The sequence below is a fragment of the Schistocerca cancellata genome, chromosome 11, assembly GCF_023864275.1.
Source record: "Schistocerca cancellata isolate TAMUIC-IGC-003103 chromosome 11, iqSchCanc2.1, whole genome shotgun sequence".
NCBI classification, from domain to species: Eukaryota; Metazoa; Arthropoda; class Insecta; order Orthoptera; family Acrididae; genus Schistocerca; species Schistocerca cancellata.
In genome coordinates, this window is record NC_064636.1 from 110,440,220 (window position 1) to 110,467,302 (window position 27,083).

The 27,083-nt window shown below is 40.0% G+C and overlaps 1 protein-coding gene across 2 annotated transcripts in view; it reads left to right on the forward strand.

Moving 5' to 3' along the window:
- LOC126108753 (uncharacterized) overlaps nt 1-14,351 on the forward strand; it is a 120,316-nt gene extending 105,965 nt beyond the window's left edge. For both annotated transcript variants that reach the window (XM_049914096.1, XM_049914097.1), the window contains one exon: nt 13,801-14,351. In XM_049914096.1, the coding sequence (XP_049770053.1) occupies nt 13,801-14,118 (318 nt within the window). In that variant the 3' untranslated portion in view covers nt 14,119-14,351. The remainder of the gene's footprint in view (nt 1-13,800) is intronic.
- Nucleotides 14,352-27,083: the final 12,732 nt, after the last annotated feature.

The window sequence follows — 27,083 nt, forward strand, 5'->3', positions numbered from 1 at the left end:
TTTAGGAAGACTATGCAATGTTTCACAACAACAAATTGCCTCCGATGGGCGTGACGTCACAACATTACATTAGATTCATTTGAGCGGTTGCGAGTGAGGTTATCCGAATGGGCAGTTGAGTCTCGTATGAGTAGTACCTTTCCTGCTTCTGGCTACAGAAGTGTGGCAGTTAGCTGTATAAGCAATAGCAGCAAGCAGCCAGATGCTATCCGGAAAAAATTTTACTGGTGCGCTTAAGCTGCTAGATTCATGTATGCGCAACAAACCCGGAACTAGGGGGCGGGGGCAAACTGGGTTATATGCCCCGGGCGATAGTTTCGGGCTTGGGGGGGGGGGGGGGGGGAAGACCTTGTTCCACAAGGCCCCTAGCACCCAGCGCACGTCTGTCTATCGATTTCTTGTATGATTTTGAACGCATCCCTGTTGGTTTTTGAACAAATTCTGTCGATTTCTGAAAGAATCGTAAGATGATTTTTGAATGCGTGCATAGTGTACGTCATGTCTCTGCCAAGGGAATCCCTGTCGCACCTAGAAATAAACTTTACTGCAGACAAATGGGGACGGGTCTATACTAGCTGAGCTGAATAAACACGAACGGATGAATGCCAGTCGCTGTTTATGTGGTTGACTGGGTTTGCAAATGATCAGCATTGTTATAACTACTAGCGAATTTCATAGATTTAGACTACCAGAGTGGAGAAAAAAAAAAAAGCGACTAACAGGAATAACAGGCAACATAGATTACGTATTGTCTCCTCCATGTGTCGAAGAAAATGAAATTTTGAGAGAAAATTTTTGGCCAGACCGCTACACTGCTAAGGGCCAGTTATACAGTCTCCGGCTAGCAGCCGCTAATGTTCTATTCTGGGAGTAGCGTGGAAAACGTGTTGTACGAACACTTAATAACGCCCAACCGGGTAACTAAACCGGTGATGAAATTAGCCAGAGAATAAGTTTTGACACTGGCAGGTATAGTTACAGAATTAGTGGTAAGATTGTTTGTTAGAAGTGGGAGGAGAAGAAACGGGGACTCACACAAATTAGGGAGAATATGACGATTCGAAATTTATTTAAAAATTTAGTACTACTACTTTTCGATCTCATGCTTCAGAAGCTAGAGTATGAATGAAATGTGAAACTATTTCCTAACACACTACTTTTTGCTTTTAGTAGGCCTAATAGGCATTTGATATTGGTACTTCGTGAATTATGTTTCGTCGTGTTATAAAAATGACCATTTGCACCAAAACAGTCTCGTTTATTGATGTGTGTCACAACTGCTGCAATATTGGGCAGCCCTATTTCGTTTTATATAGCAGTGACAAAATACACGTAATAAGATCGAGAAACCACACCAGTCTTGGGTACAATTTGTATTAACAGGTTTTCTAGTATTAGACAACGACATTTCGTTTTTTCATGCAGCAAAACATTGACGAACTTTGATGAGGCAGTTTTATATATCCTATATTTAATTTTATGTCACACAAAACAGCAAGTTATTAGCTAATAGGCAGTAAAGACTGCAAATTTTCTGAAGAGTTCTTGTTATGCCGGTTACAAATAATCCCAACCAGTATTAATTCCGAGATTTTTTTAAAGAGGAGCAGGATGTCAATAAGAGGAGCAGGATGTCAAACCAGCCGACTGGGAGCAAGACAGGCACCACAGGACATTTTAATTTCCACTGGCGTGAATATAGCTTGATGGCACCCATTCAATTACAAAATATTACATGTTTGAATTCCACAGAGCGAAATACAAGAGACATGCCATGGAAGAATGCTGTGTGGAGAGATGTGGCACTGCACTTTGCCACACTTAAGACCAAATAACATGTCTTACGTTCCCTCGAATATATATGTTTTATGTATCAGACTCTTCAGAAAGATGTGTGCTACAAAATGAAGATTTTTTGAAAAGTCGATTTTTAAATTTTTGGCATCCTACCTGAATGCTCAATGGAGGCGGGAGCGCAACTATCTAATATCGCCCCAGTTCGGAAATATCCTAGATCCGGACCTGATTTACAGAGCACTCTGAGTTGTAGTGGGAGGTGGTAGTCTCCACGTGCCCCGTGTTTATGTTAACGTTAAGTGATTTTGGTGTTCCCTCTTCGTTTATTGCTCTCACTTCAAATCAAAACAAAGCGGATTTCTGTGGCCGGGAGCTGTCAAGTGAATTAAAATACATTCCCATAATTATGGAAGGCTAAAGTATATTATTAGTTTCAGATTTTATTTTGTTTCCACCTTTCTGACAGTCAAGCGTTAATTGCCTTCCAGACAATAAAGTTATTTTTGACGGTTTGTTAAAGAAATTTGACTTTTACTAATATTTTCTGCTGAGGCAGTCAATTTATTTGAAACTAAGTGTTTAATTCCACACTATTGGTTAGATTCAACTGTTCGCTGTATTTCAAGTTCACGTTTTCACCTTCTGGCATGAGATAATACAGTACAGGTACTCAAAGAAAATTTACTTCTGAATCTGGACATACGAATGTGCACTTTAAGCCGAATGATGCATTTTAGTATAGTTCACAAAATTCCCATGCTCTTGGAGTGTCCTCTAATGCCTTGTTTCTTTTATGACATAATGTAAGATCTTTTAATGTTTTACACGTATGAACGTATGGGCTTCCTGCGTCGTCATAGCTGCGCAAGCGCTGCGACACCTGTTGTTTGGTGCGCTCTGGCAACTGCTGAAACGATTCTATTTCTAACAGGTCGCGGGAAAATATTGCGAATGGTTGTTTGGAAAGCGTTACTTTCATAGTAAATTTCTTAAATCACAGAGCATATGACTCTCATTAAAAAATCAAATCTTTGAAGGCGACCATTTAGAATATTTTCGAGCCTAGATCAGACATTCTGAAGTTGTTAAAAAATTTACTCGCACATTCTTGTGATGTATCTTTAAAGTGTAACACGCGCACAAAAGATCATTATGTGTTAAAGCTTAGCTTCTCTTGCAGCTTATTAATCTTAGTGACCAATATTAAATGTAAAAGCTTTTATTTTCTTGTACCTGCACTATGTATATATGTGTATTAATTTAAACCCTTACCTTTTCCTATTTGTGTGTTCGCACTACTTTACAGTGATGTTGCTGACTACATCACATGTCCTTTGATCTGAATATCCGCTGTCATCGGCTGGCGAGTTCACTTGACATGAGCTACAACTGGCTTACAAAAGCGCATCGCAATATCGATTTCAATCCTTCGGAAAATAACATGCGGTGTTTGGTGGAATACGAAAATATGCAGTGTACATGTTGCTGCACATCAGACATCTTTCTAAAACGTGTTTTTTCCTCTGAGTTTCGTTTTTCAAAGTGTCGGGAAATTCTACGCTGGTGTATATAACCACAATCATTTAAAGGGTTCATGAGTTTTACAGTTTCGAGGAAATGTGTACTGTTACTTAACACAGTAAAAAAAGTATTCTCATCCGGAAGAAAGTGTATTTTTAACTGGAAAATCTGGGAAAAATCCGGGAATTTTTTTTCGTTGTCCACATATACACCCTGGTGTGGCACTGAGTCAAATGCTTTTCAGAAATAGAGTGTTACTGCATCTACTTGACTGGCTCAATTCAAAGCTTTCGGTATGTCATGCGAGAAAAGTGCGAGTTGGGTTTTACGTGATTGATGTTTTCGGACTCTGTGCTGGATGGCATTGAAAGAGATCATTCTGTTCAAGATACCTTATTATGTTTGAGCCCAGAATATTTTCTAAGATTCTGCAACAAAACAATGTCAAGGATATTGGATGGTAGTTATGTGGATCACTTCTGTTGCCCTTCTTGTAGACAGGTGTGACCTGTGTTTTTTCCAAGAACTGGGCATGGCTTTTTGTTACAGGTATCTTTGATACATTATAATCACGAGAATGGCAGTCTCAACAGTAAATGCAGTACAGAATCTGGCAGGGATTCCATTGGGCCCTGGAGCTTTGTTCAATTTTAATGATTTCAGCTGTTTCTCAACACGACTGTCACTTATACATATTCGTCATCTTTTCAGTGGTATGAGGATTAAATTGTGACATTCTCCTCAGTTTTCCTTTGTAAAGTAACATTTGAAAATGGAGTTACACATTTCAGCATATGCTTTGGTATCCTCAGTTTCAGTTGCCTCATTCACTAGAGACTGAACACTAACTTTGGCGCCACTAACAGCCTTTACGTATGACCAGAGTGTCTTTGAGTTTTGTGGAATATCATTTGACTATATTCTGCTACGGTAGTCATTGAAGCCAGTACACATTGCTCTAATGAGAGCCAAACACATTTCTTTCAACGTATCTATCTATAGCAGTACACTTTGTTTTATAACTATTATGCAGTAATCTGTTTCTTTAGAAGTTTTCTTACAGTTAATGTATACCATGGAGAGTCACTCCCTTTATGAACTGTTCTACTGGGTACATATCTGTCCAGTGGATGGTCAACTATTCTTCTAAATTTGAACCGTAGTTCCTCTACATGCTTCTGGCCTTTACTGAAAGTTTCGAGTTCCTCATTGATATATGACACTACCATTGCAAGACTGGTGTAACACAACATGTGTACCAAACTACAAACATGTGAAAGGTAATTGTCAGCAATGTTTCCTGCACCTTCTATGAGGTGGACGCCCATTGTAAACTGACTAACAAATTCTGTACATCTGAATGGCCGAGGAGAACACTTGACTCTGGTGTTCTGTGAAGCTGAAACTATTGGCTTGGGGTCCATGTATATTGTTACAGGGCAACCTTAATTTCACAAGCAGAAATACCTCTAATACTTTCTTAAATTGTCAAGAGTTCGCGGTTGTAAGCACTCCGTTGTTTTTGCCCTGGCTGCGCAGTTTGAGGTGCTGCGCCCAAGGATTGCGCAGCCCCTCCCACCGGAGGTTCGAGTCCCCCCTCGTGTGTGTGTGTGTGTGTGTGTGTGTGTGTGTGTGTGTGTGTGTGTGTTCTTAGCATAAGTTAGTTTAAATAGTGTGTAAATCTAGCTACTAATGACTTCAGCAGTTTGATCCCTTAGGAAATCGCAGAGATTTGAACATTTTGTCCCTGTCGCAACTTTCTTGAAAACAAGAAGCTTAACAGTTGCCTTTGCGGGTCACCCTGTTCATATACAGCAGGTCCAATTGCATTTTTGCTAGCATTTGCGACCATAACCGATGGCACGGACAGTATAGGGTGAGCGAGAAGCACTGCACTATTGAGGCTCGCCTGGAGATCACAAAAAGCTTGTTCCTTTTCCAAAGTCCACTTGAGTGTTCATTTGTCTCTGGTTTCATAACCTGAGAATGCATCTGTGAGCCCTGTTTGTGCAGATGCTGTTGTGTGGATGTGACAGCAATAAAATTCAGTTCTGAGAAAATGTCACTATTGCTGATAGTTTGCTGGCCTCAGGAGGTCTCGTAAAGCAGCTGTCTTATCTGCCAAGGGGTACCACCTGCCGAGGTCCTGTGTCCTACGAAGGTTATTTCTGTTCTGCCAGTGACACACTTACCTTCATTCGGTACAATGATGCTGTATAATCTCTGATGCACTTCGGCAATATGTCTTTCGTGTAATTGGACTTTTCGTAAGAACACAAGAATGTCATCCAGGTATGCAAAGCAAAATGGGAGCCCTTTCAGTACTTTGTCGACAGCGTCTTGTCAAGTTTGGGCAGTGTTTGACACCAGATGGTATAAAAACAAATTCAGGCTGAAAGGGGTCAATCACTACTGTCTTTGGTACTCCACGAGGTGCCACAGTAATATTGTTGTAAGCTTGGCAGCTGTTCAAAACACTGGAATTTCCTGCACCAACTAATGCACGTGTGAATTCCTAAATAGCTGGTATAATGTCTGGAACAGTTCTGCCATTTAGGCACAATGATCACCACAGGAGCTCCACCCTTCTTACAGACCAGATGGGAGAGTGATGGATACGGGCTGTCCGAATGACGGGTAATTCCAGCCTGGAGCATGTCCCAAAAATTGGTTTTGTTTCTGTTGGTTGGAATTTTGCAGACTATTGCAAAACTGGTAGGCCAGGAGTGGTGCATATATAATGTACGGTGTCACGCTTAATGCCGTACTGTTACGTCGACATACGTGACACGAGTGGAGGCTCCACAGTGTGATCATTACGTGAGCTTTGTGAGAAAGCAGCTTTCTTCTTTAAAGTATCTTCTTCTGTCCAAACAATGTGTAACTCTGTTTTTATCGGATACAGCTTTAATCTTAAATTCGGATTCTTGGCATGTAACCGTTTTTTACCACTCAACAGCACTTCGTGCTACTTCTTGAGATCGTGCTAGTTCGATAGCAAAACACGGCCAATATTCTCCGTCTGTGAACGATCATTGATATGCCTGTGTGGCCGTGACAGGTTTTGTCTATAGTGGATTGGGATTAGCAGTATCTTTGTGTGTCTTTTCGGCTTACACACAACTGTTCTTAATGTTCTTGTTCACTACTGTTGTCAGCTGCTGGCCTGTCATATGTGTTGATATGTCTTTTCTCTTAATATGTCAATCGCAGTGTGTCCCCTCGTTCCACTTACGGCGCTACTGTCGACTATCCTTACGAATTGTGCGGTTTTCAAATCCACTGTAAAGCTGTACTGTTCGAGAAAATCTGCACCTAAGATGGACTCGGCTATGTTGCCAACCACAGATGTCCATTTGAAAGGCGTGATGAAGCTGACACAAATCGTTAAAATCTGGTGTCCAGGGGTGGAAATTGCTGAGTCTTTTGCAGATTTCAGTTGGAATTGATTATCTGGCTTGCAATCGTGTCTGCACAAGGTAGACACTGATGTCAGTGTCAACCAAGAAAATTGTGCCAGAACATGTCTCAAATGTGTAATTGCCATGGTACAACAGTGTATGTTAGTAGCAACAATGTTTGAGTAGCTGTTAGGCTGTTACAGAGGGAATACCAACCATTGTGCTGCTGTCCTCAAATGATTTTGTGACAACATTCCGTCTGAAGTTGACAAACAGGGTGCCAGGAAACAAGATGTTTATCAGAGCCCATCCGCAGCTATTGCATCCGCACCTGCTCAGCCAGCCTCACGACTTCGGTGTGTAAATTCCAGAACTCTACCGCTGCGCTCGGTGAGTGTTGGGGCAAGACAGTGGCACAGAGTGGTGTCGTCTCTTCAGTGTTCACCAGAAGGTCTCGACTGACGAGTTGCTGCCGACATTGTGACCGTACCCCCGCTCACCCCCCACCCCCAGCCCCCCCCCCCCCCCCCCCCAGTCTCCTGACTGGTTTGATGCTGCCTGCCAGTAATTTCCCTCCTGTGCCAGTCTCTTCATCTCGGAGTAGCACTTGCAACCTACATCCTCAATTATTTGCCATGTGAATTCCAGTCTTTCTTCCTCTACAGCTTTTACCCTCTACAGCTTTTACCCTCTACAGCTCCCTCGGATGTCTTAATGCGTGTCCTACCATCCTGTCCTTTCTTTTGTCACTGTTACCCATATTTTCCTTCCCTCTCCGATTGTGTGTCGAACCTCCTCATTCCTGAGCATCTCGTTGTTGTTGTTGTGGTCTTCAGTCCTGAGACTGATTTGATGCAGCTCTCCATGCTACTCTATCGTGTGCAAGTTACTTCATCTCCCAGTACCTACTGCAACCTACATCCTTCTGAATCTGCTTAGTGTATACATCACTTGGTCTCCCTCTACGATTTTTACCCTTCACGCTGCCCTCTAATACTAATTTGGTGATCCCTTGATACCTAAGAACATGTCCTACCAACCGATCCCTTCTTCTGGTCAAGTTGTGCCACAAACTTCTCTTCTCCCCAATCCTATTCAATACTTCCTCATTAGTTATGTGATCTACCCATCTAATCTTCAGCATTCTTCTGTAGCACCACATTTCGAAAGCTTCTATTCTCTTCTTGTCCAAACTATTTACCGTCCATGTTTCACTTCCATACATGGCTACACTCCAAACAAATACTTTCAGAAACGACTTCCTGACACTTAAATCTATACTCGATGTTAACAAATTTCTCTTCTTCAGAAACGCTTTCCTTGCCATTGCCAGTCTACATTTTATATCCTCTCTACTTCGACCATCATGAGTTATTTTGCTCCCCAAATAGCAAAACTCCTTTACTACTTTAAGTGTCTCATTTCCTAATCTAATTTCCGCAGCATCACCCGACTTAATCCGACAACATTCCATTATCCTCGTTTTGCTTTTGTTGATGTTCATCTTATATCCTCCTTTCAAGACACTGTCCATTCTGTTCAACTGCTCTTCCAAGTCCTTTGCTGTCTCTGACAGAATTACAATGTCATCGGTGAACCTCAAAGTTTTTATTTCTTCTCCATGGATTTTAATACCTACTCCAAATTTTTCTTTTGTTTCCTTTACTGCTTGCTCAATATACAGATTGAATAACATCGGGGAGAGGCTACAACCCTGTCTTACTCCCTTCCCAACCACTGCTTCTCTTTCATGTCCCTCGACTCTTATAACTGCCATCTGGTTTCTGTACAAATTGTAAATAGCCTTTCGCTCCCTGTATTTTACCCCTGCCACCTTTAGAATTTGAAAGAGAGTATTCCAGTCAACATTGTCAAAAGCCTTCTCCAAGTCTACAAATGCTATAAACGTAGGTTTGCCTTTACTTAATCTTTCTTCTAAGATAAGTCGTAAGGTCAGTATTGCCTCACGTGTTCCCATTTTTCTACGGAATCCAAAGTGATCTTCCCCGAGGTCGGCTTCTACTAGTTTTTCCATTCGTCTGTAAAGAATTCGTGTTAGTATTTTGCAGCTGTGGCTTATTAAACTGATTGTTCGGTAATTTTCACATCTGTCAACACCCGCTTTCTTTGGGATTGGAATTATTATATTCTTCCTGAAGTCTGAGGGTACCTCGCCTGTTTCATACATCTTGCTCACCAGATGGTAGAGTTTTGTCAGGACTGGCTCTCCCAAGGCCGTCAGTAGTTCCAATGGAATGCTGTCTACTCCGGGGGCCTTGTTTCGACTCAGGTCTTTCAGTGCTCTGTCAAACTCTTCACGCAGTATCGTATCTCCCATTTCATCTTCATCTACATCCTCTTTCATTTCCATAATATTGTCCTCAAGAACATCACCCTTGTATAGACCCTCTGACCATCTCAGTCCATCTAATTCTCAACAATCATCTGTAGCACCACATCTCAAATGCTTCGATTCTCTTCTGTTCTGTTTTTCCAACAGTGCATGATTCTCTACCATACAATGCTGTGCCCTAAATGTGCAGTATCAGAAATTTCTTCCTCAAATTAAGACCTATGTTCAATACTAGCAGACTTCTCTTGGCCAGCTATGACCTTTTTGCCAGTGCTAGTCTGCCTGATATGTCCTTTTTGCTCCATCTGTCAAGGGTTATTTTGCTGTCTAGGTAGCAGAATTCTTTAACTTCACCTACTTCACGACTGTCAGTCCCGATGTTGAACTTCTCACTGTTCCCATTTCTGCTACTTCTCATTATTTTTATGTTTCATTTACTGACAGTTCATATTCTTTTCTCATAAAATTGTTTATTCCATTGAGTAGATCCTGTAATTCTTCTTAATTTTCACTGAGGATAGCAATGTCATCGATAAATCTTAACATTGTAACATGTAACATTGATATCCTTTCGTGTTAACTTTCAATTCCTTTCTTGAACCTTTCTTTTATTTCCATCACTGCTTCTTTGATGTATAGATTGAACAGCAGGGAGTGAATGACAATATCCCTGTCTTCCTCTCATTTTAATCCGAGCACTTCATTCTTGGTCTTTCGTACTTATTATTCCTTCTTGGCTGTTGTATATTACCTATCTCTTCCTATATTTTCCTCAGAATCTAGAACATCCTGCACCATTTTTGACACTGTCAAATGCTTTTTCCAGCTAGACAGATCCTATGAATGTGTCTAAATTTTTCTTTAGTTTTGCTTCCATTATCAACCGCAATATCAGGAATGCCTCTGTGGTAGGCGACTCTTAACATTGCACTCTATCGACCACTTGCAGTAACGTGCATGTTGGTTGCCATTTGATCACTACTAATGCTACTTGTACTTGTGATACTAGCTGTTGCTGCCAAAAGAAGTTGTCTCATGTACATTAGAGGTATTGTGGTGCTTTACATTAATCATTAATATTAGCATCAATTGGCTGTAAAGCTCAAAATGAGCAAGATTACTTCCCCAACTGATTCTACATTAGAACAGTCTGGTGTACTTTGAAGTTGAAGTAATTAATTTATTTAAATTAAACAATTTGTATCTTGTAAAATAGTGACATGTAAGAATGTGCAAATCGTTAGGTAGTCTGTGCAAAACTAATATTGCACTAGGAAAGGAACTGATGTAATAAGAATAGACAGTTACAGAAATATCTGAGAGACCCAGCTTTCTTCAAACGGGAGCTGGAAGGCATCGAAGAGTTCTCTCTCGATTAAATCGTTTAACTGAGTGGAATATCCGACACAGTTGTCGTCAATAGAGGCTGCACGAATTGAGTGAATGCTTACAGTCAATTCTTGATGAGAGGTCTGCTGCAACTAGTGTAGCAAATAAATGTCTGTGGAGAGTAGAAGCCAACAGTTGTCTGCTACTGATCTATGATAATGTATGACACTGAATGATTTTACATCATGTCCACTTATTTGGGTCGATTTGGAGATGATTATCAGTATCTCTTCTCTCCGACGTTAAAAAATTTTTTGAACCTTCATGTACATTTCATGTACTATGAGGGTAAGTCTATTATCCACAAAGTAGTTATAAAATTTTATTGTAATCAAATAGTAAACTTTCAAGAACATTATTTTTCACCATAGTCTCCTTTCATTTCGACACACTTAGTCCATTGTTGTACGAGCTTCCCGATGCTCTCATAAAAGAAGGTTCTCAGTTGAGCTGTGAGCGAGGAATGCACTGCTTCTTTCACTGCTTTGCCTGAGACAAATCAACGGCACGTTAATGCCTGAATGGACCGAACAACTGATAGTCAGAAGGGGTGAGATCGGAGGGTGATCCCGTACTTCAAATTTGATTTTCTGGAGCATTTCAGCAGTGTGAGCAGCAGTATGCGGACAGACATTGTTGTGCGATAACACGACACCTTTTGACAATAATCCTCGGCGTTTGCCTCGAATTGCAGCTTTAGCCTGTCAGTAAGCATCTCACTGTAATGTACACTGTTTATTGTTATGCCCGTTTCCCCGTAATGTTCCAGTACTGGACCTTGTGCGTCCCAAAAAAATGCCGTTTACTCTCTGGCTCCAAAAGATGGATCCATGTTTTGTCACAAGTAATGATCCTGTCTAAGAAGTTGTCCCCTTCGTTACCATAGCTATCCAAATGTTTTTTGCAGATGACCAAGCGCGTTTGATTATGCAACTGTGTGAGTTGTTTTGGGACCCATCTTGCACAAACTTTATGACACCCATAGTCTGTTGTGGATGATTTCGTAGGCAGAACCGTGACGATGTGCTACTTCATCTATTGTTAATCGTCTGTCCGAGAGAATCATTTCTTGTGAACTCTCAATGGTTTCTTTATTTGTGGCGGTAAAGGGTCGTCTGGCTCCTTTATTGTGTGTAACACTTGTGTGACCGTTTCAGAATTTTTCAATCCATTTGTAGACACTCTGTTGTGGCAAAACACTGTTCGTGTACTGTACCAAAAGTCTTCGATGAACTTTGGCCCCTGATACGCCTTGCGACCACACAAAACGGATCACTGAACGTTGTTCTACTTTTGTGCAAATAGACAGCAGAGCAGCCATGATTAACAGCAGCTTGAAAATTGCAAAGATATAACATCAGATAAACGAAGCATGTGTCATCAAAGTAAAACAATAGTACTACCAAAATAAACAAAAATATAACTAAATTGCGGATAAAAATTGACTTATCCTCGTATAATGTTTGCCATCTTCTTCTTGTTAAAAATGTTTCTGCTTATGTAGGTCGTTCACAAAGCCTCTTCCAGTCTTGTAATTTATCCGTGCTAATTTGTAACGTCCTGGCAGTTTAAAACTGTGTGCTGAACCAGGGATCAAACCTGGAATATTTGCCTTGCACGGGCAAATGTTCTACCGACTGGGTTGTCCTGGGTCACAAGTTTCTCTGTTTAAGATTCAGTATTTGGCAGATATTAAATTATTAAAATGTTGGCTCAAGTGGAAACTTAATTCACGCCATGTGTGGCACCTGTGTTATTAGACACATCTTCTACTGAGCACATTCAGTTAGGTTCCTGGAGATGTTTGTTGAAAACTGACAAGAAATGTCATGTATCACATCTTTCTCTTTAATATCAATGCTAAAGTAATACACACTTTTATGTTGATAGCATTGTTATTTAGTATTTGGCCATAAAGAACAATTGAATAGGCATTGCATTCTTGTTGTCTATATAATGTCATTCTTTTCCCCTGCTTGGAAGAGGAGCAATGTGCCAGAAATTTTGCGTCATTGAAAGCTATTTTGAAAGATTCAGAGGATGAGTATAACATCAGAAGGTAGATTCTGCGTGTCTTCTGTGATTAGCTCCTATGTAAAGATTGTATAAATTTAAATTCTGCCTACATAATGTTTTGAGGAAATGTTTTTTCTCCCTCTTTATTGACTTGCTCTGTCTGTCATAGCTGAAAATTTTGGTTGTATAAGGATGCTCTGTGCAGGAGTCACTTGCTGTAATACATTTGGAAAAGTTGTAAATGAAAGGCTCCCCCCACATTTCCTTGCCACCTTGTCAACCAGCAGCTTGTTCTCTTGTTTCTGTAACCACTGCCGCTATTACTTTGCCATATTCTTTACAACCATTGCTTTAATTTTTTGCAGCAAACATTACCGAGCACAAATACTCGAATTGTATATGTCGACGAGACAATTATCGTGAGGACAATTTAGAGTATTAGTAACATTACTTCATCTATTTTATTTGTTATGGCAGGAGGAAGTATAAACACTTTCGGTCGAAAAATTTATTGACTGTAGAATAGGCAGATTGAGGCTTTTCCACAACACATAGGTTACCTCATTTTTGGCACTTGCGTAAGTATAACTTAATTCAAATTATAATACAAGTATGTACAGTTGTTGCACAATTTTGGGCTTTCCTGCTGTTTGATTATTTTGAAAAGGTTAAGGTTATTTGCTGGTTTGAATCTTCCTAATGGCAGTATATTTTGGTAGACTTCACTCGCTGTCCTCAGACAGTCCTGATGACAAACCGTTCTCACCCTGGGTGCCATTTAGTATATTTTTTCCCTCCCCAACACCTTCATTCAAGTCTAGAGTGTGCTCAGACCACAGTGGCTGTCTGTGGGAAGACCCACTCACACTATGCAGGACTATGTCTCGCTCTTCCTCCACTGTATCAAAAGCGGAACCACGCTCGGGCATCACGGGCTCGTGACTGACAATAGAAGGGAGGGAAAGGGGTCTGTAAGACAGTGCCCAATGAAAACAATTGGTCAGCAGGATCACCTGAAGATGGCAATGAGTCTGTTTGCCAAAATATTGCACCATCTGTATGATGACAATCAGCTGAATACCTGAGAACATTTCAAAATGTGTAACCGCATTATGCGGCAAGTATGTTTTTGGCATGTCAAACACTACAAAATTTTTATTTGCGATGGGCAAAAGCAGTGTCAGTTGCATTGTGTAAGTGGGTAATATTCTTTGAATACTGTAATTCTGATGTCACTTTTCTTAAATTATTATTTTGAATAACAAGTTATGATCTGTCTACTTTTGAGCAATATCAGATGTATACATATTCTTCTTACTACAGACCTGCAGTCGCACACCGCTGGCCCACGTCCCAGTGAATAACCGAAGTGATACTCCGACCAGACCGAACGGCAACCGCCACGGCCGACGGACTTCTGCGAAGGCGCAGGGGCCGATGTCGCCACTGCAGTTGCTCCACGTGCGGCAACGCCTGGCCGTGAAGCGGGCGTTGCAGCTCACTCGCAGGCAAATGGAGGCAGAGGAGGAGAACTGTCCGCCTGTAGCTGTCGAGGGTGCCCGCAGCGAGTTGGCAGCCCGGCCGATAAAAATTTCTGCACCTCCTACACTTGCTGCCAAGGATATGGCTCTTCGGTTTTGATACTTACACTGTGGCAGCGGAAAGATTCTTGTGATACTTTGTGTTTATTCTTCTTATCAGTGTCTGTCTAACATGAAAATTCTATTTTTTGTATGTTAAGTGTTGTAAACTAGTGGGGAGTATTGAGTAATAGGATGATTGTAGTGCAATATTATCAAAGTACTCATATAAATATATACAAAATATTAAAGCACTAAGCATGAATGACTATAATAAATGAAGGAAGGTGTTAATCTTGTCTTACAAGCTACTTATTATATTTCAACCATTTAAGTGCCGTTTATAGAATCTGTCTGCAAAATAGTCAGTGAGAGAGATCTGCAAAAGTCAAGCAGTTGAAGGTGATGTCCCTGCCATTTTATGACCATTCTCACTCCATTTTTGATATTTTTCCTGTTATGACCATATGTAATTACTAAGCATGTGCATATGCACACACAATGTTTTCAGAGGTTAAAATGTGACAACCAGATTGCAGTACTCATAGTTCGTTTGCACGCCTTTCAGGCCTTCTTTAAAACTGTGGAATTGGCTGTTCTTCACAGTTTGTTGTATTGTCTGTTCCTCAACACCACAGTTGTATTCTGCACTTTCACAATAACTCCTTTATTCCAAAATGTGGCCGAAGTTCCCTTTTTTCTTTTAGATGCATCAAGTCTTGAGCATTGGTGACAGGGAAGTTCAAACCTTGCCACCTTCTTTGTACGGTTCTGTCCATTTCTTTGTGACATAAAAATTGTCTGTGAGCTGAACATCTTCCCAAGGTAGCCTGCGTGTATGTAGGCATATAGCTGGTGAATTCTGAAACTGCTATTATGAACTTGGTACTTGAGGGACTGCCTTTTTAAGAATTTGTACCAATACGTAGTAGCCTCAAGCGTTGATGTAAAGTGCCCAGGCAGTTTGTCATGTTGATGCATAGTGCTGTTACTAAGCCTGGTTCAGATACTAAAATGATATTAAAAAACTAAGCAAATTACTCAGAAAAATGTTAAAGAAGTTGATGTAGTAAGTCAGATAGTTTACCATATTGTCACCTAAACATTTGTGTAATTCATCACATTTTGAGCCTGAAGATCAACATTAGTTCCAACTATCTGCACTGATTCCCACTACAAAGTAACAACATTTTGCAACTAACATCCACAAGCATATAATTGCATTACGATACTGGCATTTGTCTCTTAGTATTCTTACTATATATGTCCTGCTAATACAAGGTGTCCCACTTAAAATCAGTACACCTCATGTATCAGTTAATCACCTCTAGTCGAATAGCTGTGTGTGCGTCAGTTGTGAGAAACTTGTACTGTTAAATTGTTACAGAAATGGGACAGTTTGCATTAGAACAGCAAATTGATATTGTGAAGTGTTACATAATGACGGCCTCTGTTAAGAAATGTTTCCATCAAAATATCGTGGTAGAAAACTCACCTCAACCAGCACTATTCAAGATCTGTACAAGAAAAAGAGGGCTGTAGGATCCATTCAGAATGTGCAAAAGAATAGGTGATGACAGTGAGAATGTCTGAAACTGTAGACAGGATTTGCACAGACACTGCAAAAAAATCCCCGCAAGTCGGTAAGGACGTTATCAAAGCAGGTTGATGTATCTCATACACCCTGTTGTAATAGATGTGAAATTACAAGTCTATAGTGCGAATGTGTTACAAGAGTTGAAATTTGAGGATCAGGAAAAAATGGTTCATTATTGTAACCGGCTGTTAACATCGACTGCTGGCGGTTACATGGACCTTTTGATTTACTTCGTCAGACGAGGTTTCAGGTTATGTAAACTCGCCGAGCTGTAGATACTGGTCATAGGGTGACTCATATTCTGCGCAAACAACCTCTCAACTCAGAGAAGATAGGTGTACGGTGTGCGTTGTCTGTCATGTGCGTTATTGACCTCATATTTTTCAATTACACCTTAAACAGTGCCAGATATTTAGAGATCTTTTACTCTTTCTATGCACATTTAATCAATGCAGAGAAGCTGTATGCAGTATTTCAACAAGATCAAGCAACCACTCACTCATGTAACCAAAGTATGGCCCAATGTATTCTGTGAAGATGTACCTGTCAGTAGAGGCCTTTGACCCCCAAAGTCTCCAGACTTAACATCGTGTGGTTTTTAGTTGTGAGGCACACTAAAATGCAAACTGTATGCTGACAATCCTCACACAACAGATAGTCTTAAATGGAAATTACTAGAGAAATTGACATCACGCCTGCAAAACTACAGCATGTTGCCAGTAACGTCAGCGATGTCTGGATGGCTGTGGCCACCACTTACAGCATTTCTTATAAACAGCTAACTACCGTGTTTCTGAATGTAACTGTTATCTATTCTTTTTTAGTTAGTTCATTGTTATTTGAATTTTGGGCGTGAGGGATACCGGTTTTACGTGGGACACCCGTCAGTATCTGATTTAACAACAGCAGTCAAGGTGCGTCTCCTAAGTCTTAATAAATGACCTTAAAATTCCAACCGTAAATGTGTGAGAGGAGGAAGGCATTTTAATTACCACTGACACTGAGTGAGAGTAAAATATACAGAAAATGAATTTGGACTAATTTTCATTCATTCCAGTTGTAACGTTACGTGCATGAAATTTACAATAATATTGTTTGACTTGTTATTAATTGATATTAATTTTCATTTTCATGCTGAGGAAATTAATTTGTTAAAAAAAAAGTAAAAGGATAACGTTCTATAAAATAATTTGCATGTACGTGAAAGAAAAATGTTGGATTGAAAACTGTATATCTGGCGCTACATTTGCAACATAAGACTGAAGAACAAAAAAATTGGTGAGTACAGAAATTTACATTTTTTTCCAGTTTCAGGCAGCCATCTGTACTTCCTTTATTCCAATCCATTTATTTCGAAATTATTTTTCCAAATTGTAGTTAAAATTGATTTTCTATTGTTGCAAATGATACGTGAAGAACATATTCACAGTAATTTATTTGTGAGAGGGAAATTTCAGTACCAGTTTAATAATTCAATTTATTAAAAATCATCTAGAAATATCCATTTCCATAAGAGAAATTTCAGATTTCAACAAATCATATTTTAATTTATTTATTTTTATTATTTATTTATTTATTTATTTATTTATTATGCCTTTGGAAAACTTTATTTGCAATTAATTACGAAAATCACAAGATGCATGCCAGACGCTAAGAAATTGTTTCCGCAGACGAGCTTAGTGAAAGCGACACACTGCAAAACATGTCCAACAGTCAAATGAATATTGAACTTAATAGTGAGGATGTTCAAGACATAATTTTACCGGATTGACTAAGACAACAACAGGCGAATGGAGAGTGAGTACTACGCGACCAGACATTAATCAGACATGAAAAAATGACGAAACTAAGACATAGGACTCTGACATGCTCAACCAGATTCTTTTGTTACTTGGTGACCAAAACAGAAAATTTGACACTTTAGACAAAAGATTTGACGCTTTAGACAAGGAAAATGACAATTTAAAATGTGACATTGGGAAATTTGATACTAAATTTGATGAACTGACATGGGACATAAAACAATATTTTGAAAAACAATAGAGACAAATTGCCAATGTGACAGAAACCACCAGTAGTCTTGGAAGGAAATTTACTGACTTATCAGACAAGGTTAAGAGACAAAAACTGACTTACGACGATGTAATGAGAAATTGTTAACAGTAGTTTTTGAACAACAGAAAACCAGTATCCAAGTTGACGAATTACGACAGTCACACAATTCCGTAAAAACAAACCGAGAACACTTAGACCAGACGATTACAGACCTTTCAGACAGATTAAATGATGTAACATTGGAGCAGAAATCCTTACAGGAAAAGTTAGAAAAACTTGAAGACAGAGCAGATGTAGCATCTTTAAAGAATGACACAACTCTAGCAGAGAAAATTGTCCATGAATGCAAATTATGTGATGATTATTTAGATGAGAAGTTTGAGACAATGACACAGATCATTTTAGATACCGGTAAGACAAAGGAACAACTAAAGAGGAAACAGATAATATTCAGAAAGAAAATTTAATACCAAGTTTGTCAGTGATACCAAAACCCATAACAGGCAACCAAAACACGAATGAGAATCCGAATAATGCTAGGCCCAGCACACAGCCGAAAATAGAATTACCAATGAGTGGTACAAATCCCAATGAATCATTTTCACTGCTACCACAGGATCAAAGTTACTATCAGACATCACCACATACTATGCACAGTTTGACCCAAAATGCAGGACCCATAATACCATCAGGAGTAGCTGCTGAAACATTAGTACGGCATGGATACTTTCAGACATTTTCATGTGATGAGAAAGACAAAGTGCATCGGTATTTTCCTGAGACATTGGTTAGAAGCTGATTAAATTCTATATCTTACGAATTTGTTACGTGGAAGAGCAGCTAAGTGGGGAGCAGCAATGAAAAGATGATGTTTAACATTTGAACAGTTTGAACAAGCATTTCTTGAGGAATTCTGGTCGATCACAGAACAGCAAGTTTTAAACGAGAAGTATACAATCCAGAAATTTACAACCCGAAGAAAGAGACTTTATGCCAATACTTTGAACGCTACCTAGTCAAAACATTATATTGGACAAAAACCAGCAGATTTACCAGACGTAATTAGAACACTTAAAAGCCACTTACAATTACCATACCGTGATAAATTATAGGAGTGTCTGAGGACAACATAAAGAATTTTTTCAGTTATGTTGATGAGATAGATGTTGTTTACAGAGATGATATCAGGAATTTCAATCAATTCTATCTGATCCATCCAAGCAATTCGCATACGCACAACAACAGAAATGACAGAAGCTATTGGAATCTGCCTCCGACACCACAACAAAACACTCAAAGAAACAATTCGCACTATACTGAGACAAATCCATTCAATATTAGGAGAAACAACTCGCAGCATTGGCAAGGAAATGGTAATTATTACTATAATGGTTATCCGAACAGTAATTACAATCAGAACAATAACAGTTATATTCAAAATAACAACAACAGAAGAAGGAACCGAAATTATAGAGATCAAAGAAGAGAGGATAACAGGTACCATCCAGGATATTTTCAGAGAAACAACAGACAACAACATCCAAACATGTATTGCAGGATTAACAGTAATGACAATACCAGTTACATTCAAGGGCGAAATAATTCATGGGGAAATCACAATGGCCCACCGCCGCGACACATGCAATACAGCAACCCTCAATTCATACCTAACGGAACTCCCAATGCGACGCGAGGTAATGTCAACAATCAAACAGCTGATACTTGGGTGACACGTGACAGAAATGTAAATATTATTGAGTTGGGCAATGAACCCAACCCGCAGCAACAGCCGAATTTGCCGGAAACGAAAGACGATCGAGCTAAGCGCTCGAGTTAGGGTCTGTAGGAAGCAGAGCGCAACGGACCTGACGATTTGTTTTCTCCAATATGATAACAATAAAAAAATAGAAAATGAATTATCTCATGATGTAGATTTTAACAGTACCAGTAAAACAAAGAAGATTATTCAGACTATAACACGAGTTATGATTGGTAGTTACAAAGTGGAAATAATGTTAGATACAGGAGCAGCAGCAAGTGTCATTTCAATGTTTTTATATAATGAACTCAAACGAATAATGAACATACCAACATTGCCAGTACAGAATTGTCACATTATAAGTGCCCCCACCCAATGAACCATGGATCTTGCCGTTGGTGGGTGGGGTGAGAGAGGGGGGGGGGGGGGAGGGGGGCTTGCGTGCCTCAGCGATAACAGATTGCCATACTGTAGGTGCAACCACAACAGAGGGGTATCTGTTGAAAGGCCAGACAAACATGTGGTTCCTGAAGAGGGGCAGCAACCTTTTCAGTAGTTGCAGGGGCAACAGTCTGGATGATAGACTGATCTGGCCTTGTAACACTAACCTAAACGGCCTTGCTGTTGTGGTACGGTGAACGGCTGAAAGCAAGGGGAAACTACAGCCGTAATTTATGATGATGGCATCCTCTTGGGTAAAATATTCCGGAGGTAAAATAGTTCCCCATTCAGATCTCCGGGCGGGGACTACTCAAGAGGACGTCGTTATCAGCAGAAAGAAAACTGGCATTCTACGGATCGGAGCGTGGAATGTCAGATCCCTTAATCGTGCAGTTAGGTTAGAAAATTTAAAAAGGGAAATGGATAGGTTAAAGTTAGATATAGTGGGAATTAGTGAAGTTCGGTGGCAGGAGGAACAAGACTTCTGGTCAGGTGAATACAGGGTTATAAATACAAAATCAAATAGGGATAATGCAGGAGTAGGAGTGCGGGTAAGCTACTACAAACAGCATAGTGAACGCATTATTGTGGCCAAGATAGACACAAAGCCCACACCTACTACAGTAGTACAAGTTTATATGCCGACTAGCTCTGCAGATGATGAAGAAATTAATGAAATGTATGATGAGGTAAAAGAAATTATTCAGGTAGTGAAGGGAGATGAAAATTTAATAGTCATGGGTGAGTGGAATTCGAGAGTAGGAAAAGGGAGAGAAGGAAACACAGTAGGTGAATATGGATTGGGGGAAAGAAATGAAAGAGAAAGTCGTCTGGTAGAATTTTGCACAGAGCATAACTTAATCATAGCTAACACTTAGTTCAAGAATTATGAAATAAGGTTGTACATGGAAGAATCCTGGAGATACTAGAAGGTATCAGATACATTATATAATGGTAAGACAGAGATTTAGGAACCAGGTTTTAAATTGTATTACATTTCCAGAGGCAGATGTGGACTCTGACCACAATCTATTGGTTATGAACTGTAGATTAAAACTGAAGAAACTGCAAAAAGGTGGGAATTTAAGGAGATGGGACCTGGACAAACTGATTAAACCAGAGGTTGTACAGAGTTTCAGGGAGACATAAGGGAACAATTGACAGAAATGGGGGTGGGTGGGGGGGAGATACAGTAGAAGAAGAATGGGTAGCTTTAAGGGAGAAGTAGTGAAGGCAGCAGAGGATCAAGTAGGTAAAAAGACGAGGGCTAGTAGAAATCCTTGGGTAGCAGAAGAGATTCTGAATTTAATTGATGAAAGGAGAAAATATAAAAATGCAGCAAATGAAGCAGGCAAAAAGGAATATAAACGTCTCAAAAATGAGATCGACAGGCAGTGCAAAATGGCTAAGCAGGGATGGCTGGAGGACAAATGTAAGGTTGTAGAGGCTTATCTCACGAGGGGTAAGATGGATACTTCCTACAGGAAAATTAAAGAGACCTTTGGAGAAAAGAGAACCACCTGTATGAATATCAAGAGCTCAGATGGAAACCCAGTTCTAAGCAAAGAAGGGGAAGCAGAAAGGTGGAAGAAGTATATATAGGGTCTATACAAGGGCGATGTACTTGAGGACAATATTATGGAAATGGAAGAGGATGTTGTAGATGAAGATGAAATGGGAGATATGATATTGCGTGAAGAGTTTGACAGAGCACTGAAAGACCTGAGTCGAAACAAGGCCCCGGGAGTAGACAACATTCCATTAGAACTACTGACGGCCTTGGGAGAACCAGTCCTGACAAAACTCAGGAACATCAACAAAAGCAAAACGAGGATAATGGAATGTAGTCGAATGAAGTCGGGTGATGCTGAGGGAATTAGATTAGGAAATGGGATGCTTGAAGTAGTAAAGGTGGTTTGCTATTTGGGGAGCAAAATAACTGATGATGGTCGAAGTAGAAAGGATATAAAATGTAGACTGGCAGTGGGAAGCAAAGCGTTTCTGAAGAAGAGAAATCTGTTAACATCGAGTATAGATTTAAGTGTCAGGAAGTCATTCCTGAAAGTATTTGTATGGAGTGTAGCCATGTATGGAAGTGAAACATAGTTCGGACAAGAAGAGAATAGAAGCTTTTGAAATGTGATGCTACAGAAGAATGCTGAAGATTAGATGGGTAGATCACATAACTAATGAGGAGGTAGTGAATAGAATTGGGGAGAAGAGGAATTTGTGGCACAACTTGACAAGAAGAAAGGATCAGTTGGTAGGACATGTTCTGAGGCATCAGGGGATCACAAATTTGCATCGGAGGGTAAAAATCGTAGAGGGAGACCAAGAGATGAATACACTAAGCTGATTCAGAAGGATGTAGGTTGCAGTAAGTACTGGGAGATGAAGAAGCTTGCACAGGATAGAGTACGAGGTGCATTCAAGTTCTAAGGCCTCTGATTTTTTTTTCTAATTAACTACTCACCGGAAATCGATGAAACTGGCGTTACTTCTCGACGTAATCGCCCTGCAGATGTACACATTTTTCACAACGGTGATGCCATGATTCCATGGCAGCGGCGAAGGCTTCTTTAGGAGTCTGTTGTGACCACTGGAAAATCGCTGAGGCAATAGCAGCATGGCTGGTGAATGTGCGGCCACGGAGAGTGTCTTTCATTGTTGGAAAAAGCCAAAAGTCACTAGGAGCCAGATCAGGTGAGTAGGGAGCATGAGGAATCACTTCAAAGTTGTTATCACAAAGAAACTGTTGCGTAACGTTAGCTCAATGTGCGGGTGCGTTGTCTTGGTGAAACAGCACACGTGCAGGCCTTCCCCGGACGTTTTTGTTGCAGTGCAGGAAGGAATTTGTTCTTCAAAACATTTTCGTAGGATGCACCTGTTACCGTAGTGCCCTTTGGAACGCAATGGGTAAGGATTATGCCCTCGCTGTCCCAGAACATGGACACCATAATTTTTTCAGCACTGGCGGTTACCTGAAATTTTTTTGGTGGTGGTGAATCTGTGTGCTTCCATTGAGCTGACTGGCACTTTGTTTCTAGATTGAAAAATGGCATCCACGTCTCATCCATTGTCACAACCGATGAAAAGAAAGTCCCATTCATGCCGTTGTTGCGTGTCAACATTGCTTGGCAACATGCCACACGGGCAGCCGTGTGGTCGTCCGTGAGCATTCGTGGCACCCACCTGGATGACACTTTTCGCATTTTCAGGTCGTCGTGCAGGATTGTGTGCACAGAACCCACAGAAATGCCAACTCTGGAGGCGATCTGTTGAACAGTCATTCGGTGATCCCCCAAAACAATTCTCTCCACTTTCTCGATCATGTCGTCAGACCGGCTTGTGCGAGCCCGAGGTTGTTTCGGTTTGTTGTCACACGCTGTTCTGCGTTCATTAAACTGTCGCACCCACGAACGCACTTTCGACACATCCATAACTCCATCACCACATTTCTCCTTCAACTGTTGATGAATTTCAATTGGTTTCACACCACGCAAATTCAGAAAACGAATGATTGCACGCTGTTCAAGTAAGGAAAACGTCGCCATTTTAAGTATTTAAAACAGTTCTCATTCTCGCCACTGGCGGTAAAATTCCATCTGCCGTACGGTGCTGCCATCTCTGGGACGTATTGACAATGAACGCGGCCTCATTTTAAAACAATGCGCATGTTTCTATCGCTTTCCAGTCCGGAGAAAAAAAATCGGAGGCCTTAGAACTTGAATGCACCTCGTAGGATGGAGAGCTGCATCAAACCAGTCTCAGGACTGAAGATCACAACAACAAGAAGTGCCACCGGCAATAAATCAAAGAATATAAAATTTCAAGCTGTCATTAACTTCACATTTTCAAATATACCACTCAATTATAGTTTTCTGGTAGTAGACAAATTAGTTATGCATTGCATATTAGGAATTGACTTTTTGAATGAATATCAAGCTATCATAGATTTACGAAAAGGGAAATGTGATTTAAGCTTAAACCAACTACAACTGACAATAGGGAAAATTTAAACAGTAAACAAAGTAAGTTTGAACAGTTACATTTTGTGTATCCACCAGCAACAAACATATGTGATTTAACTTTTAATGAAGCTGTATCTCAGGGAATTAAACCTAATGATTTATATGAGAAATGCGCAGAATCTGAATATCTGATGAAGGAAAAACTTGAATTACTTGAAGTTTTGCAGCAATTTGCTGAGATATTTGCCTACGTTGAAGTTATACAGTTATTTACAATCTAATGAATGCAGGTAAGTCTAGAAAGCTAAGAGAAGTATATATAGGCCTATATATTTTAGACATTTGAACCATCCAATAGCTAATAAGATATTTGGTTATAAGAGGATTTGCTATTGAGGCATACACACATTAGAGGAGGCATATACACATTAGAGGAGGCAGAGAACTGAACAGAATTATTTTCTTTAGGAGGCATGTGATAATAGTTATGTTGATATGAGTGTCTGAATGAGATAAGTGAATGTAATTTTAGTTTAATAAGAGGATAAATAGTAATATGGAGAGAGGTAAATGGAATATAAGATAAGAAAAGGGTGTTATTATTATTATTGTTGTTGAAGTAAAAAACGAAGTGATGCTGAATAAGAGGAACAGATTCTGTAACTTGCCAAATGAAAGCATTGGTACGTTGATAGAGACAATAACAAACACAAATTTCAAGCTTTCACAACCCACTGTTGCTTCACCAGGAAAGAGGGAAGGAGAGGGAAAGACGAAAGGATGTGGGTTTTAAGGGAGAGGGTAAGGAGTCATTCCAATCCCGGGAGTGGAAAGACTTACCTTGGGGGGGGGACAGGTATACACTCGCGCGCGCACACTCACATATCCGTCCGCAAATATATGGTCTATGTGCAGGTGTGTGTGTGTGTGTGTGTGTGTGTGTGTGCGTGTGTGCAGCAGCCACTGTTGAATACCGTATTTACTCGAATCTAAGCCGCACTTTTTTTCCGGTTTTTGTAATCCAAAAAACCGCCTGCGGCTTAGAATCGAGTGCAAAGTAAGCGGAAGTTCTGAAAAATGTTGGTAGGTGCCGCCACAACTAACTTCTGCCGTTGAATATATGTAGCGCTACACATGCATGCTTTGCAGGCAGAAAGATAAATACTAGAGCCAAAACCTCTGCGTCAGTAAATAAATTTAAAAAAAGGTGGAAGATGAGCTTTTTTCTCCGCCCCGAGTTTCGACCATTGCATTTTCAGACATTATCCAACGAAGTAAATACAAATGCCGTATTGTTCATCTTCGAATGTGGCAGCATTTCAATGTACTACGAAAATCCGACTGGCAAAACTGTTTGGGATGTTTGTCAATATGGCCAACTCTACGTTCTGAATTTTTTTCCTACATGTGAAAAGAGATGGCCGCAAATAGGAACTTTTATGAATTGCGAATCACATGCAGTGTTCTCTTCACCATAAGAATAATAACGAATATAAACATTTTGCCATGTATTCTTTCGTGTTTGCTGCTACCTCATTTAAATTCTGTCTGCCTAATAAACTACGAAACTAGAGTGAGACAACAGCAAACGTGGAAGGATATACATATCATGTCATGTTTATATTCATATTATTCTTATGCCTAATAGTGATACAGTCACAAATGAAGCACGGCAATTGACTAGATTTTTAAATCTAAGACGACTCTAATTTCTGTGCAGAATGTAATGTACGAAAGAGGCGTCTGCAAAGATTTTCAAACAGAGAAAAATTTTCGCTAAACTCTCGTTCAGAACATCTTCTATCATAAGCAATCTATTATTTGGTTCTTGCTGATCATTATCAAAGAAAGCAGCAAAGAAAACAAAGAGCAGTCTCTTGCCATTGTTTCGTTGATGAGACGATTCACCCCTTTTTTTTTTAATGCGGCAGTAGCGCACACAAAAGCAAGCCATGCTGCGAGCGGCGGAAGGTCATAAACACTCATTATCAGAATGCGACAAACAATGCATGACACAGTAAAATAATGCATTTTCAGCTTAGAGTGACGTAAACACCTATATCAAAGAGAACGGCACTTATCAGATCAAAGAAAAATAAGCAATGAATTCAAACCAGAGGAAGCACGTGAAAAAGGAGGGGTAACCGTATAAATACGGACGGAGCGCCTACGCATAGCAAAGGCTACCTGGTAAAGCTTAACTGCTAAGCTTACGACTCGAACCAAACTACTGTAACTGTACTGTCATTCATTCAACCTAAATTGTGTCTCATATTACTATGGACCAACTTTGTTTCGATTTGGAGGTGCGGCCTAAAACTTTTCTCTCCCCTTGAATTTCGAGTCTCAAATTTCAGGTGCGGCTTAGATTCGGGAAATTTTTTTTTCCTTGATTTCGAATCTCATTTTTCGGGTACGGCTTAGATTCGAGTAAATACGGTATTACCCACCAGCCCTCAACCTCCACTAATTTCAAGTTGCTGCCGCTCATTCCTCACCTGTCATTCAGCAACATCTTTGCCTCTGTACTTCCGCATTGCCTGACATATTTGCCCAAACTCTTTGCCCATATGTCTGCTTGTTTCTGTATATGTGCGACTCGTGTGTGTGCACGCGTGTGTGTGCGTGCGTGCACGTATACCTGTCCCTTTTTTCCCCCTAAGGCCGGTATTACACTATCAAATTTCTTTGTCAGAGATTTGATCAAATATGTTATCAAATATTCCGTCAAATATATTTGACAAAGATCTTTGACGTAGTGCTAGAAGGGGTATTACACTGTCATCAAATTTTTCGTCAAAGTTCAAGATGGCTGACAACAACTTGTTATTAACCGCAGCAGTTGCACATACCACAATTGCATTGTGTGCACATGCGGAAAAGAAGTGGGGGGAAAAAAAGGAAACATACATACGAGGTTGACAGTCTTAAATTCCTGGGATTACAACTTAATAATAAATTCATTTGGGAGGAGCAAACCACAGAACTGCAGAAACGCCTTAACAAGTCTGTATTTGCAATTCGAGTGTTAGCAGACATAGGCAACATAAAAATGAAAAAGCTTGATACTTTCATTCCATAATGTCATATGGTATAATATTGTGTGGTAAATCTTCGACTCAAACAAAAGTTTTCAGAGTCCAAAAGCGTGTAATACTTATTATTTGTGGAGTAAATTCACGGACGTCCTGCAGAAACCTCTT